Here is an 11387-nt window from a genome sequence, read left to right on the forward strand (position 1 = left end):
TTTGATAGAAATGTCCGGTTATCCACTCCCCGGACTCAAAATGCACAAATCCGGTTAATGGTTAACCGGATTTGTGCATTTTGCCTTTTTTTTTTCTTTTTTTTTTTTTGGAAACAGAAATTTTTTATTTATTTTTATTTTTTGTATTAAAATATTAGAAATATTGAATATATTTCTTTGAAAATAGATAGAATACAATATAATTTGATTTATTAGAAAGACTGCAACAAATAACCCGGATCAATATTTTTCAGATCGGATTTTTCGCGGCTGTAAGAAAAATTAATATATTTCTTTATGTGTTATTGGAAAAAAAAATAAAAATAATTAGATTCTGAGTTATTGATCCCGGTTCAAAAGTCACTTCTTGGTAATCCAGAAAATATTGTGACCTTTCTAGTACATTTAATTTATAAAAAGTTGTATCTATTTTGAGAATTCTTTTTGAAAAACAATAATTAAATAAATTAAAGTTTTTGATTTTTTTCAAAAATAGATACAACTTTTTATAAATTAAATGTACTAGAAGGATCACAATATTTTCTGAATTACCTAGAAGTGACTTTTGAACCGGGATCAATAACTCAGAATCTAATTATTTTTATTTTTTTCCAATAACACATAAAGAAATATATTAATTTTTCTTACAGCCGCGAAGAATCCGATCTGAAAAATATTGATCCGGGTTATTTGTTGCAGTCTTTCTAATAAATCAAATTATATTGTATTCTATCTATTTTCAAAGAAATATATTCAATATTTCTAATATTTTAATACAAAAAATAAAAATAAATAAAAAATTTCTGTTTCGAAAAAAAAAAGAAAAAAAAAATGGCAAAATGCACAAATCCGGTTAACCATTAACCGGATTTGTGCATTTTGAGTCCGGGGAGTGGATAACCGAACATTTCTATCAAATCCGGTTATTGGATAACCGGATTGGGTAATAATCGAAATTCAACGGTGCTTCGGTTATTTTTTGTAATTTGATTTAATTTTTGGATATATATAAAAAAATCGGCATTTCTAGATTACAACCGACAATGACAAACGCCAGCTCAAACTTAGCTACTAACATTAGGAAAAAGCATTACAAACAGATTTAATTTGGATATTTTGAAAATGATAGTTCGGGTGGAAAGTAGACCACCGTCTTCAAATCAATTTTATTAAGGTTAATTAATTTAGGTTTTCGGTGTAGGTACAGTTGTTTAAAGTCTACACTATTATATATTGTCAATTAATTCCCCTCAGGCTATATATCAATATGTTTATTTTCATGTACAGGTCTTAAGCACAATTCAAAATTCAACTTATTTTTTGCGCTCAGACTTGAATTAGCCTTTCTTATATATTTTTATTGTTTATTTTATTGCTGCAAGTTCATCGCCTAAAGGGGGGGGATTGAATAAAAGAAATGTAGTGAAGTGATATTAAAAAAAAATTATTCATCAAAAAATGGTTATCTCCAGTACATGAAATTGGAGATGGTAACTTCCAAAAACAGTAAAATGTTTACCAGAGAACAAAATGGCACGGCAAATAATGGCAAGGACTAAGGAGGCCTAGCACAGCACAGCGCAGCTCAACTGATAGGGGATCGACACGTGTCCCTATGGATGGGGCTCGATGCTGCCTCGCTAGCCGTGGGCCCGTGGCTACCAACCTTAATCGGCGGAGGACAGTCCTTCCTCCCAGTCACATCACAACTCCGGTGAGGCGGTGATCGCTTGTTTTCATCTTTCTATAGGCATTGCCGCATTGGAGAGAAATCTACAATGCTCTCCAGTCTCATCATAACCACAGACATCCAGTTACTAAATTATAAATGAGTCACTACCAAGTTCTAAGATCTCTACTTCTCTAATTAAAAATTAGGTTATTCAAAGTATTTCAGAGATTTCTGAGCCGCCTTTGAAAAGAGTTTATAATTTTCTTTTTCTATTAGTAGGTGAGAAGTACTTCAATAATTTATAATACAATAATTTTTCTACAATATAATGACATGCTAGAAAAAAGTTGTAATGCATACATTTTCATTATTATGCAAATAAATAATTAGAGAAAAAGCAGAAAACTAAAGAATGTATGTATTCGTGGGGAGATGGAGGACCAAGGGTTTTAGCACGAAATTGTCAGAAAATATTATTCATAATAAATATTTAAGTATGTATATATCCAACAAATATGTTTTCATAGCTAAAGTCGTCATTTCGCAATATTTCAATAGAAACAGAATTATTGAACTCAAAAAATATATATAATGCATGCATATATACCGCCCATAAAAATATTTAAAACAATAAAGACGATGACACAACCCTAGGGGTGTAAACGGATACGGATAATCCGCTCCGTATTCGAAGATTATCCGAATCCGGATTAAACGGATATAGATAATTGTAAATACGGATACGGATAATTTTTGCATATGGTGAAAAAATGATGGATACGGATACAGATAATTTTATAAAGATGAATATTTGTAATTATTCGAATCTAAAATTACTTTCAACCAGCTTTAACTTTATTGCTCCGGATAAAAAATTGTTATATATTATCCCATATTCATTTTAATCTTGGTTGTGATATTAATGATAATATGATATAGTTTTCAATTTAATCTCTTTTATGCTGGTAATGGTGCTACAATAACGCAATTTCCTTCTTTTTTACCTCTATTTCTTCATTATCCATTATTTTTCATTTAAGACTTTAGTCCGTGAATATAATATGCTTTTAGCCTCTACTAAATTAGTTTTAGTAATTATTTCAAGATAACAACAAGTCACTTTTTTGTATCTTAAAGTGCATAATTCAATTATCCGATAATTATTCGTTTTGCATCCGTATTCGAATCCATATCCTTTGATTATCCAATCCGTATCTGTTTAAGACGGATATAATTTTAAATTTTAATATTTGTTTACTATCCGTATCCGCTAATTGAAAAATGAATACAGATATAATATTAGCATTATCCACTCTGAATCCGCCCCGTTTACACCCCTGCACATCCCTCAAAAAATATAGACGATGACACGCTTGACAGATGCATCCTTGTCTCGTGCACTTTTCATCTTTACTAAAATGATTCGCATCTTTAAGGACAGAGTCTTTCTATGCTTTAAGATTTCAATCAGCTGACCTGTTATATTTAAATTTTACTAAAAAAATATGTATATGTTGAACGCATCCTTATCGATGTTCTCACAATGGTTAGACATATTTTCATATAAAATATTCTTACATGAATCCGCATAAATTTTAATTAAATTTTATAGAATTATATTCATATTCAATCTAACACCCATCTGAATTATGACCCGTAGAATTGCACAGGTAAATCTACTGTGGGCTGATTCTAACAAAAATATTGTATATTGATTTTGTACCACACAGCAGTACAGCACACATTGTAAGACGCAGTGTTAGAGCAATTATTTATTCTAAATTTTAAAAATCAAATATAAATCTATATATAATCGGACTGTTATCTCTTTTTAGAAAAAATTTACTTTCTCGATCTTGAACAACTCACAGTCGGAACTGAATTTTTTTTTTATACATAACCAAAAAAACAAAAAACAAAACACTCCCGATATGGGAGAATTTGAGATCTACCCAGGCCGCAGATTGTCTCTGCAACCCCATTTTAGGGGAACCCCAGAGCCATCCAGCAGCCCCGCTTGTTTTTTTTCTAAGATTCTGAAATCATATAGTTTGGAAGAGTTTTAAATTTTTGAGTCATAAATTTATGCTTTCGATGACTTTTGAATCATAAATGTAACCATAATTTATTGAAAACATCAACAAAAATACAAAATACTTTATAACTACATTTTAGAAGATTTGCATATGTAATTCTTAATATATCTCTTTGAATTTAAAAAAATAATAATAATTATCATGTAAAGGACATATATTGAACAATCATAGATAATTTCAATTATATTTGAACAACAAATGAAACCGTAATCCTTTAAAAAAAATAAGCAAACACACACAATAAATAGTAAATACATTTTAAAATAATTATATAGCTAATTCATGAATAATCTCTCAGGTTTTTGAAAAAAAAACTAATACCGGTCGTTGTATGTCTACCATTGATAGAAAACTTAAACTAAATTTTTGAGGCACTAAACGACGTTTTTTTGTAATTCTAATTCGTTGGGTCTCGACCGTCTCGTCCCTCCTTTTCGAATTGGGGTCATACGTGCAAATCTGACTTTCCTAGCCAAAGTTATGACTGTTTAAAGTTTTATTTAAAAAAAAACGATGCTTCCGTGCAAACACACCGATGCTTTATGCCCAACTTAATGATAGCAGAGATGCATCGATGTTTCATTGCCAAAACATCGATGACGCACCCATGCTCTCTAAACGGCCATAACTTTATTATTGTCAAAACATCGATGACGTCAAAACATCAAATTATGCACCCATGCATATTGGTCATAACTCTAATTTTTTGCAGAAATGTTTTTTTTTGGTCTTGTAGTTAATATATGTTCCTTAAAAAAAAGTGGGGTCGCAGATTGAATCTGCGGCCTGGGTAAATATCAAATTCTGACCAAACGAGGGTGTTTTAGTTTTTTTTTTTTTTTGGAATATGGTATAAATACAAATTTCGGCAGTCGGAATTAACTAATATAATACCCGATAATTTTTATAATTTCTATAAATTAATTTTGAACTTATAATATTACAAACTTAAAGGTTTAAATTGAAAAAAAAATACAAACCTTTAATGAAAAAAAGTTAACGTGGCATTCTTTCCACGTGGCTAGCTTCATACATTAAATATTTTTACCACCCTTAAAACCCTCCTTGTTATCGGATTAATTATGATGAAAAAAACCAAAGTAAAATCAGAAATACGAGAGAAAGAGTGACATAAATAAAGAAAATAAAAACAAATATTTTGATAAAAAAAAAATATGATATTGAGTCCAGTCCGATTGTTGTTCCGATTACGTTGCATTGATATTGAACAGTCGTTATAGTTTGATTTAGATTCTGAATTGATCATATTAAGTAATCAGACTTCTTTATTATTATTATTATTATTATTATTATTATTATTATTATTATTATTATTATTATTATTATTTGTGTGTGGTTGATTAAATTGGATGTCTGAATTGGATATTAGATTATGAGGGCATATTTAACGAGATAGCGGGTATGATGTTCAAATTTGATTTGTGAAATGATATGGATATTGTTTGACTTGTTTTATTGATAACCTAAACTCAGGTACTATAGACAGTTAAATATGCATACATAATTTGATGTGAATTAAATTGTGTAGATTAATCCATTATGTTTGCATGATTGTTTAATTAAGTCAATTATAGAGAAGTACTTTGTTAAATAACTGATTACTGAGTTTTGTAACTGATTTCGTATTTTTTTTGTTTGTTATTTTTTTTGCGACGTAAATTAATGGGACAAAGAATGGATACGAGAGTGCCTCTCTTTTCACGTCTTTGGCTCGGTGGAGATCGAGGTGTAACCGCTGTGTCTGGAACCCGGTAGTTATATCAGTATAATTTTTCTCTATTTCTAGTAATAATTCTGACTACACTCCTGATAAGATATATATATATATGGACGGATAGATTTTTAGGAGAACCTTTTATATTGAACGTGTATATGAATTTTAAAACGATCAAACAGATCGAATTCTGCACAGAAACATAAATGCAAAACTACTAAAATAAAATTAATATGAAAGGCACTAAAAAGTAAAAAAAAAAAAAATTGTTATATATATACACTACTGCCGTTATGTTTGATTATGCCGATAATTATACAATATTTCGGCGGTCTCTGACGAACATTGCTATCATCCTACGACTAAAAAATGTGGGCATGATCAATCATAGAAAATCAAGTTAGTTGTCCTAGGATATCTGACTTTTATCTATACCAAGAAACAAAAGAGACCTTTAAAGGTATGCATTAAGTAAGCGCTGCAATTTGATCATTCACATACTAAAATGGGTCACATGCATATTGGGTCAATGCGTGGTATTATAACATAATGCTAGTGTACCGGACACGCGCTCAACGAGCTTGCTCTATTTTAATGGAGTTGCATTGCTTATATATCAATACATGTGCAAGAACACAAGCACTTGTTTTTTTCATATCATATATGATCCAATGATAATCTTGTAAATGCCAAAGCTTAAAAGTAAGAATGTATCTAGAATTCTAGATTGTATCTTTCTTTTTTTGTCCTTTTTCAAAAATTCTGGACGTGCCATACATAATGCTAGAATATTATATATTTTTTTTGAAGTAGCAGAATATTAGAATTATTTAAACTAAATAAATAATGCTAGAATTATTCAAAGAAGTTTCTTCCAAAAGTAGTTATATATGTCATATATGTCAAGTATCCAGCATTAAAAAAAGTTGATTTTGTTATACGTGTCACGAATTATTCTTTTTGAGAAAAATATTGCAAATTATACTAAGAACCTTATCTTTACTTATTTAATTAATAATTTAATACATCAATGGTATAAGTTGTGCGGTCAATAGTATATATACAAATCGAACAATTAACATACGATTTGTATATTCTGTACATGCAAACATCACTGGTGTTTAATTAATTAATGAAAATTTTACGACTAAATCCCCGTCTTTTATTAGAAAAACATACGGTTTGAACAAGAAAAAACCAATTAGGTACATAACAGTTAATTCTGGCATGAATCATTTTCGTTCGTACTTCTCTATTTGAGATGCAGAATTACAGCATGTTTCCTTCTCCTCTGGGTACAAAAAGGAATTAAACACCAATTATTTAGGATGCCTAATAATACCATAATAAAAGTAAGAATTTAAAAGGACCCGTAGTAATAAATTCAATCAAAGAAGACGAGCACGCAGCACAGCCGCCAGAAGCCCCTTCCGTTCTCTACCCAGTTTTACCCTCCAGTGCCATGCCATCAACAACAAGCTCTTTCCTCAAAAAAAAAAAAAAACCCAACAAACTCATTCCCACAAGAAGCACCACAAATGGTCGTCTCCAGTTCCCTACTGGAGATGTTTATTAAAATATTTAACGGTTACCCTCCACACTACGTTTATCCATTGCCATTGCCTCTTACCTCTTTCTAAAAATTGCATATACCCTTTCTCCTTCTCTGTTATTAGACTGTTCGGTAGGCCCCATCTTGTTTTCGAAATTGGTTATAAATACCCCTTTCATAGAACCCTTTACAACCCAATCATCATCTCTTCATTTAACGCTCTCCTCTCCTCTCCTCTCCTCTCTTTCTCTTTTCGCTGTGCTCTTCTCTATCTATCTCTGACATTGTTTTCTTATTCAAACTTGCTGTTCTAACATTTAAAGATAAGAGAACAACATTAAGGTCATAAATTGAGGAGAATATGACTGTAATTATAAGAGAGTATGATCCATCAACAGACCGGTTGGGAGCCGATGAGGTTGACCGTGTCTGTGAAGTGGGGCCAAGCGGTGCGATGTCTCTATACACCGATCACCTCGGTGACCCGCTTGCCCGTATTCGCAATTCTCCTGCCTATCACATGCTGGTATATACTTCTGTTCTCACATTCCTTCATGCCATTGTAATTTTACTACGTTTTCATGTAATTCTTAATCCAATGCTTATACACTTTCTTGTTTGTAATTTAGGTTGCTGAGACTAAGGGTCCAATGAAGCAGATTGTTGGGCTAGTGCGCGGTACAGTGAAAATGGTCACTTGCGGTAAGAAGACTCACCGTGGAGGCAAAACCAGTAGCCCAATTTACACTAAGGCTGGCTACATCCTCGGTTTGCGCATCTGCCCTTCGCACCGGTAAGTTAAACCGCCTTCAACTTAACTCTTGCCTGAGCTTCCTGAATATTTTTAACGGCATTTGATTATCCTACTTAAAATAACGAACTAATGTATATACCTCTTTGTGTATCAGGAGGATGGGTATTGGTCTCCTGCTGGTTCAACAAATGGAGGACTGGTTCAAGGAAAAAGGTGCTGAGTATTCATACATGGCAACTGAGAAGGACAATGAGGCATCCGTACGCCTCTTTACTGGTCGGTGTGGCTACTCCAAGTTCCGGACCCCCTCCATCCTGGTACACCCAGTGTATGCGCATCGCCGCCACACATCCCGCCACATGTCGATTATCCAACTCTCTGACTCTGATGCTAAGGCTCTGTACAAGGCCCACTTTGCTCTGACTGAATTTTTCCCTCATGACATTGACAAGGTTCTTGCAAACCCTCTCACGCTCGGTACATATCTTGCAGTATCAGAGAAAGATTATAAGTGGCCAGGTAACGAGGCATTTCTAAAGAATCCTCCAGAGAGTTGGGCTATTGTCAGTGTGTGGGACCTAGACAGCGTGTTTCGGTTGGAGCTGCGTGGTGCGCCTGCTCTCTGGAGAGGTGTTGCATCTCTAAGTAGAACTGTCGATCGGTTGGCACCTTGGTTGAACGTACCAGCTGTACCAAACATATTTAGATCATTTGGTGCGTGGTTCATGTATGGTTTGGGAGGAGAAGGAAGCAAGAAGGGAAGAATGGTACGGTCTCTTTGTGCCTATGTGCACAACAAGGCAAGGGGAAGGGCTTCTGTGCTAGCAACCGAATTGGCGGCAAATGATCCGGTACTGAAAGCGGTACCGAAATGGAAGAGATTGTCTTGCGACGAGGACTTGTGGTGTGTGAAGAGACTTGGGGAGGAGTACAGTGACGGAGAAGTGGGGGATTGGACCAAGTCAACTCCAGGGTCCACCATTTTTGTTGACCCCAGAGAGGTATGATAAGTTTAGAGTAGACTTGGTTTATTGTTATTTATTGTGGATTAGACCCCCCATTGTGAATGCTCTTCTTTTTGGTGAAAATTTACTGGGCCTTTAAGTGTATAATTCTTTCTGGCCCAGGTAAGTTTTCATTCTTGTATTAGTTACATATGGAAGGAATTTATAAAGTTTTCACTCAAATGCATGTGGTAATTTTTACTACACTGCAGTAAATGAAGAAGAAAATTTTGTTTTCCCTCCGTGTGTTACTAATATTTCGTTTAGTATTCCCAATGGTATATGGACTACAAGTTTGATCACAATAGACCAGGTCTATATTTGAACTTCCTGTGTACATATTTGGTATGGTTAAAAGTCATTTAATGGGGTATAAAAAGTAAATATACCCGCCGCCAGAAAATATTGCGAGAGAAGAAGGCGATGTGGCGGCAGTTTTAATAGGGTTAATGTTTTAAGGAATTGGATTATGGCATCTGGTTTTCTTTCCTATTTTGTTTTCTGTTTGGTATTGGCGTATTTTGGGTTGACAAATTTTGTGAAGATTTATATAGACGATATGGATATATTCGGTTTGGGGATGTTAACCCTCATGAAAAAATGTAATGGAGAGCTAACTATTTCTGGTAAATTAAAATTTATAGTGCAATTTTCTTCTACTGATTGTGATTTTCTCTAGAATGTATTTTCTTTTGTCAATTAATCCACTTGAACAAATGTTATCTTAGGATGATCATAAATACTGTGTGCTTATATTTTATCATCAATGTTGATCTAGCAAACAAGATCTTAAATATATGCTTAATATAATAGAATCATGAGCAAAAGGTGGACTCAGAGAATTAAGAATTTCATATTACAAATTTGGATTCCTCATTTCATTAATTGGGTACCTAAGTCTAAAAGTATATTTGCCCAACATTATGCCAAACAACAGTTTCTGGAATTTACATATTTAAAACATGCTGTTACCAAATATTCCGACAGACGAAATAGCATTAGGAATAGTATGATATAATTAGCTGTCACTATTCTGTAAAATTGGTTGTCGCTTATTTGAGAGATCCTTTCTGAAAGCAAACAGGTATGAAAGTGCAGCTGATAGCAACGGTTATATATAAAACATATTCCCGGTTATGTGGAGAAGATTCTAGGAAATTTCTTAATTCAGAACTAGTGAAATTTATATTCACTATGTTCTAAACCATTTCATGCTGCTTTCTGCATTTGTTGCTATTCATTGTAACCCGACCAACACTTCATTTAGAGATTTGGGGATGCACGTGGTCAACCAGAATTATTCCATTTTGTGAAATAAATATTACAACTGGAGTCTATATTGGGTGTAATATTTCAAGTATCTCGGACAGAACAAAACCGAATTTTTTTATAAAATATTTTCTTTTTACAGAAGTCCAACCAAAATATTCTTACCTCTCATGTTTCTGGGTCGCACTAACTTAAAATTTTCATCTTTCTTCACTTCTCTTCCCCTTTTCCTCAATTGTACATGTTTTAATATTTTTAAAATTGTGATTTTTTATTTTCTAAAAAAATATAATATTTTAAATTTTAAATTTGAATAAAATTTAGCTTCGCATTTTATAATATTGTTTGGGTAAGGCTAAGGTGCTATGGGTTGCATAGAGACCTACGGTGCTACGGTTCAATATTCGAGTTTTTAAAATCCAAACGATTGATCCGAACCATTCATCTTTTTCTCCATATTAATATGTGTTTGGAGACCAAATTTTACATTTTTTGAAAAAATTTTACTATTTTTTTAGATAGATAGAAAATCAAATATCTGAATGGTGCATAATTTTTTAGATCAACTGATATTCTGCCTATCTAAACAAATAGTAAAAAAATTTCAAAAAATATAAAATTTGGTCTCCAAACACATATTAATATGGAGAACAAGATGAACGGTTCGGATCGACCGTTTGGATTTTAAAAACTCAAATATTGAGCCGTAGCACCGTAGGTCTCTATGCAACCCATAGCACCTTAGTCTTACCCATATTGTTTTATAGAATAGTATATTTTAATGAAATACAATGTTTCCTTTAATTACAATTAGTGATTAGGGATGAAGTCACCATACATCTTTTTTTAAACCTTGATTGCGGTTGCAGAGTATAACTTTTATTAAATAAAATAAAACTATCAATCATTTCACGCCTACAACAATATCATCAATCACATTCAAGTCTAAACATTACATAACATCTAACAACACAACACAACATCCAACAAACTGACTTCAAGTGGTCACCAATCTCCTCTCTCATCTTCTTGTTCTCTGCTACACCGGCTAGCAAGCAACAAAAATGATGAGGCATCTAGAATTAGTTTCTTCTCTTGTTTTTTTTTTTTTTTTTTTTTTTTTTTTTTTTTTTTTTTTTTTAGAAAATGGTGGGGGAGGTCAATGCAGTCTGCAGCTAGCCTCCCCCAACTCTACTTAGAGATTTGATGTAACCGGTTTAGAGGTAGAGATAATGACGGAGTTTGAATTTAGAGTTAAAGACGACAATTAAGGATTTAGAGACGAAAAAAGTGGAGAGCCAAGGG

General features: G+C 32.8%; 1 protein-coding gene across 1 annotated transcript; it reads left to right on the forward strand.

The window, feature by feature from the left end:
- The first annotated feature begins 7285 nt into the window (after positions 1–7285).
- On the forward strand, positions 7286–9456 carry LOC144559647 (putative N-acetyltransferase HLS1). Its single transcript, XM_078308734.1, has 3 exons — positions 7286–7581; positions 7685–7848; positions 7964–9456. The coding sequence occupies exons 1-3, from the start codon at positions 7417–7419 to the stop codon at positions 8814–8816; spliced, it is 1182 nt and encodes a 393-aa protein (XP_078164860.1). The 5' UTR covers positions 7286–7416; the 3' UTR covers positions 8817–9456.
- The last annotated feature ends 1931 nt before the right edge of the window (positions 9457–11387 follow it).

This window comes from Carex rostrata, chromosome 9 (assembly GCF_964058835.1).
Source record: "Carex rostrata chromosome 9, lpCarRost1.2, whole genome shotgun sequence".
Taxonomy (NCBI): domain Eukaryota; kingdom Viridiplantae; phylum Streptophyta; class Magnoliopsida; order Poales; family Cyperaceae; genus Carex; species Carex rostrata.

Coding starts and splice junctions, on each gene's coding strand:
- LOC144559647 (XM_078308734.1), top strand. CDS start 7,417: ATGACTGTAATTATAAGAGAGTATGATCCATCAACAGACCGGTTGGGA. Junction 7,582..7,684: donor CTCCTGCCTATCACATGCTG/GTATATACTTCT, acceptor TTTGTAATTTAG/GTTGCTGAGACTAAGGGTCC. Junction 7,849..7,963: donor CGCATCTGCCCTTCGCACCG/GTAAGTTAAACC, acceptor TTTGTGTATCAG/GAGGATGGGTATTGGTCTCC.